Here is a 2500-nt window from a genome sequence, read left to right on the forward strand (position 1 = left end):
TCCGTCGAGGTGATTATCGGCTGATAATCCGAGATAGCGAGCCAATGAGAGTGCGTGATTTTGTATAATCACCTGTGTGTTTATACTAAATAATAATAATTCTTGTATTGCTTAAAAAAAATACAGTTACCCGGTAATATCGCGGTAATTGAAAACTGCAAATTCCAGGAGATAGCATTTTTCCATTAATTTACTTTTTTGTTTTAACCACAAAGTAAAGTTGTAATAACCACTACGTAAATTTAATAAAATTGTACTTGCCCGTTCCCAGTGTTCTTTCTGTTTCCTTCTCTGTCTTTTTGTCTTTGCATCCACAGCTCTGACAGGTACAACACATACACCTTCATTGGTATCACTCTCCCTTTCATCTTCGTCCTTGCTATCTTCAGCAAAAAGTCCTTGACTCATTTCCTCTGTCCATGTCGGCTTTAAATAAGCAAAATATAATATTAAGCACAACAGTATAATTATTTATGACAGAAAACCATCCTCTCTTAAAAATAATCACATGAACTATATAACGACTTTAACTGCTGATTTGTAGTTAGCTAATACACTGAATTGAAATAAGGGGCAAACTTCCTAATAACAAACAGTAAAATTTGCTGTACATGAAAAATGTGGATGCCTGCTATTAAATTTTAATTCTTCAAAGCTAGTTCGTCTTTTCTCTTACAACACAATAAAATTGCATTATTTTGTTTACACAGTAGCATGCACACCGTCCTTCAATTTGCATGCAGAAAAAATTGAAAATACTCCTTCATACCCTGCCTGCAAGCACAAGTCAGTAAAGGGTCAAGCTGTGACAGATACTCTTCCTAGTCACAGTTCCCTGTACCTCAGCAGCCAGGATGTCATAATATAAATTCAATTTTATAAATTTATGCACAAGCAGTATACTTTGAATTTCATAACAATGCTATTCATTTCATTGATTTTTGTTTTTTAATTTTTTTATTACGTAACTACAGTACTAGTACTATACCAATAATATTATTACTATTATTACTATTAAACCTTGCTGATTTGCAGTTAGATCAGGAATGAGTGGAAAACAAACATTTGATTCAAAGAAGATTTACACCTCTTCACTGAGGAAACCACTACTTAACCCTTTCCCTCCTGAGAGTGAGACTTATAGAGGGGCTCCATAGTTAAGAAAATATGGTAACCCATCGATGCAAGAAATTTTGGTTTTATAGCCATGACATCATCGACCGTCCATATGTATGCCCGTACGTCCACCCCTCCATGTATGCCAATGTGACCAGTATCATGCTAGTTTACATCATACATCTTTGATACGTATTGGACATCCATGTTTTGATCAATTATTGACTTTGTGCCTATCAAAACAAGGTATCCACCGACCAGTATATCGTGTGACCATATTGCGGGTTCAAGCTTAGAGCTCACTGAGGTCACTTGTTCTTTTGAAGTTGCCCGCTGACCAGGTACTGGTTTTCGATTAGATTGCAGGCTCAACCCAGGTTAACTCACCTAAACATCAGCGAGGATTCATATTTTGTGCACTTTCTGTGGCTTGACGCAGCTACACGGCTGTAGTACATCAACTATAGTTCTTACACAGTCAGCGCTTTTTGTGTTCAGGTGGAAAACGATTTGGAAATTGTTTTCTTTCTGCATTTTTCGCTGGTTTCAATCCAGTTTGACATATCATGATAGCTGTGGTCCACACTGGCGGCTACGCAGTTAAGTCAAGCATCGGAGGGATATAAACTTAAAGCTGAGTGTTTATTTTAATTTGCTTAGAGCTGCTTTTTCTCTGTATTGCAATTTTTGGCATATCGTTAGAAGCTCTGATAAGGTTACATGATGCCTGGAGGACCTATGTCTAGAACAGAAACGAAAAGAGAGCGAAAGAGAACGACAACGGCAAAACAGATTACCAGTAATAGCTCATACTTAGTGGCAGAAATTACTCCACAAATTCTTTCATTGGGCACTTAAAACCGTCTGTACTCTTTTAGACATCAAGAAAAAGTTGATTTGTTTGTTTGTTTTGCTCAATAATTTGAGAAAACAAGTGCCTCTTAATCCGTTAGCTCAACTGGTTTTCGATGTGCCTCGACAGTGACAAAAAATTTTGCACTCACATAATGAAGACATAATCGCAACGAGTTCTTGTAAAATTAGGGGGAAATTTCACTAGCGCGTGTAAAGCAAAAATTTGTGTAAAGCACCTAAACTCATACACCAACCTGGGTCGAGTTAGCAGCCAAACATAGCATCGAGGCGTTGTAGGATAAACACGCAGTATTTTTGAGGAGGAAAGGAGAAAATAAAGGAATGATGTGCGGAAAATTGCATTCCTGATTCTTCTTTAAGTGGTAGAAGGTAGCTGGTATTAAAAAATTATGGGCTACGGTTTTGGCTGTAATGTTGGAATGATTCTGCGTAAAACTCAAATTGTAAAGGGGTAAATTTTAAACTTTACTAAGCTCACATCGTTCGATCTGGCTTAGGCTTATGTCAT

General features: G+C 37.1%; 1 protein-coding gene across 1 annotated transcript in view; it reads right to left on the reverse strand.

The window, feature by feature from the left end:
• The window catches only part of LOC137978490 (ribosome biogenesis protein NOP53-like), a 47731-nt gene that overhangs the window by 15567 nt on the left and 29664 nt on the right, over nucleotides 1-2500 (reverse strand). Inside the window, exon 7 of the mRNA XM_068825445.1 lies at nucleotides 262-426. Coding sequence (XP_068681546.1) covers nucleotides 262-426 — 165 coding nt within the window. The remainder of the gene's footprint in view (nucleotides 1-261; nucleotides 427-2500) is intronic.

The sequence above is a fragment of the Montipora foliosa genome, chromosome 12, assembly GCF_036669935.1.
Source record: "Montipora foliosa isolate CH-2021 chromosome 12, ASM3666993v2, whole genome shotgun sequence".
NCBI lineage: Eukaryota > Metazoa > Cnidaria > Anthozoa > Scleractinia > Acroporidae > Montipora > Montipora foliosa.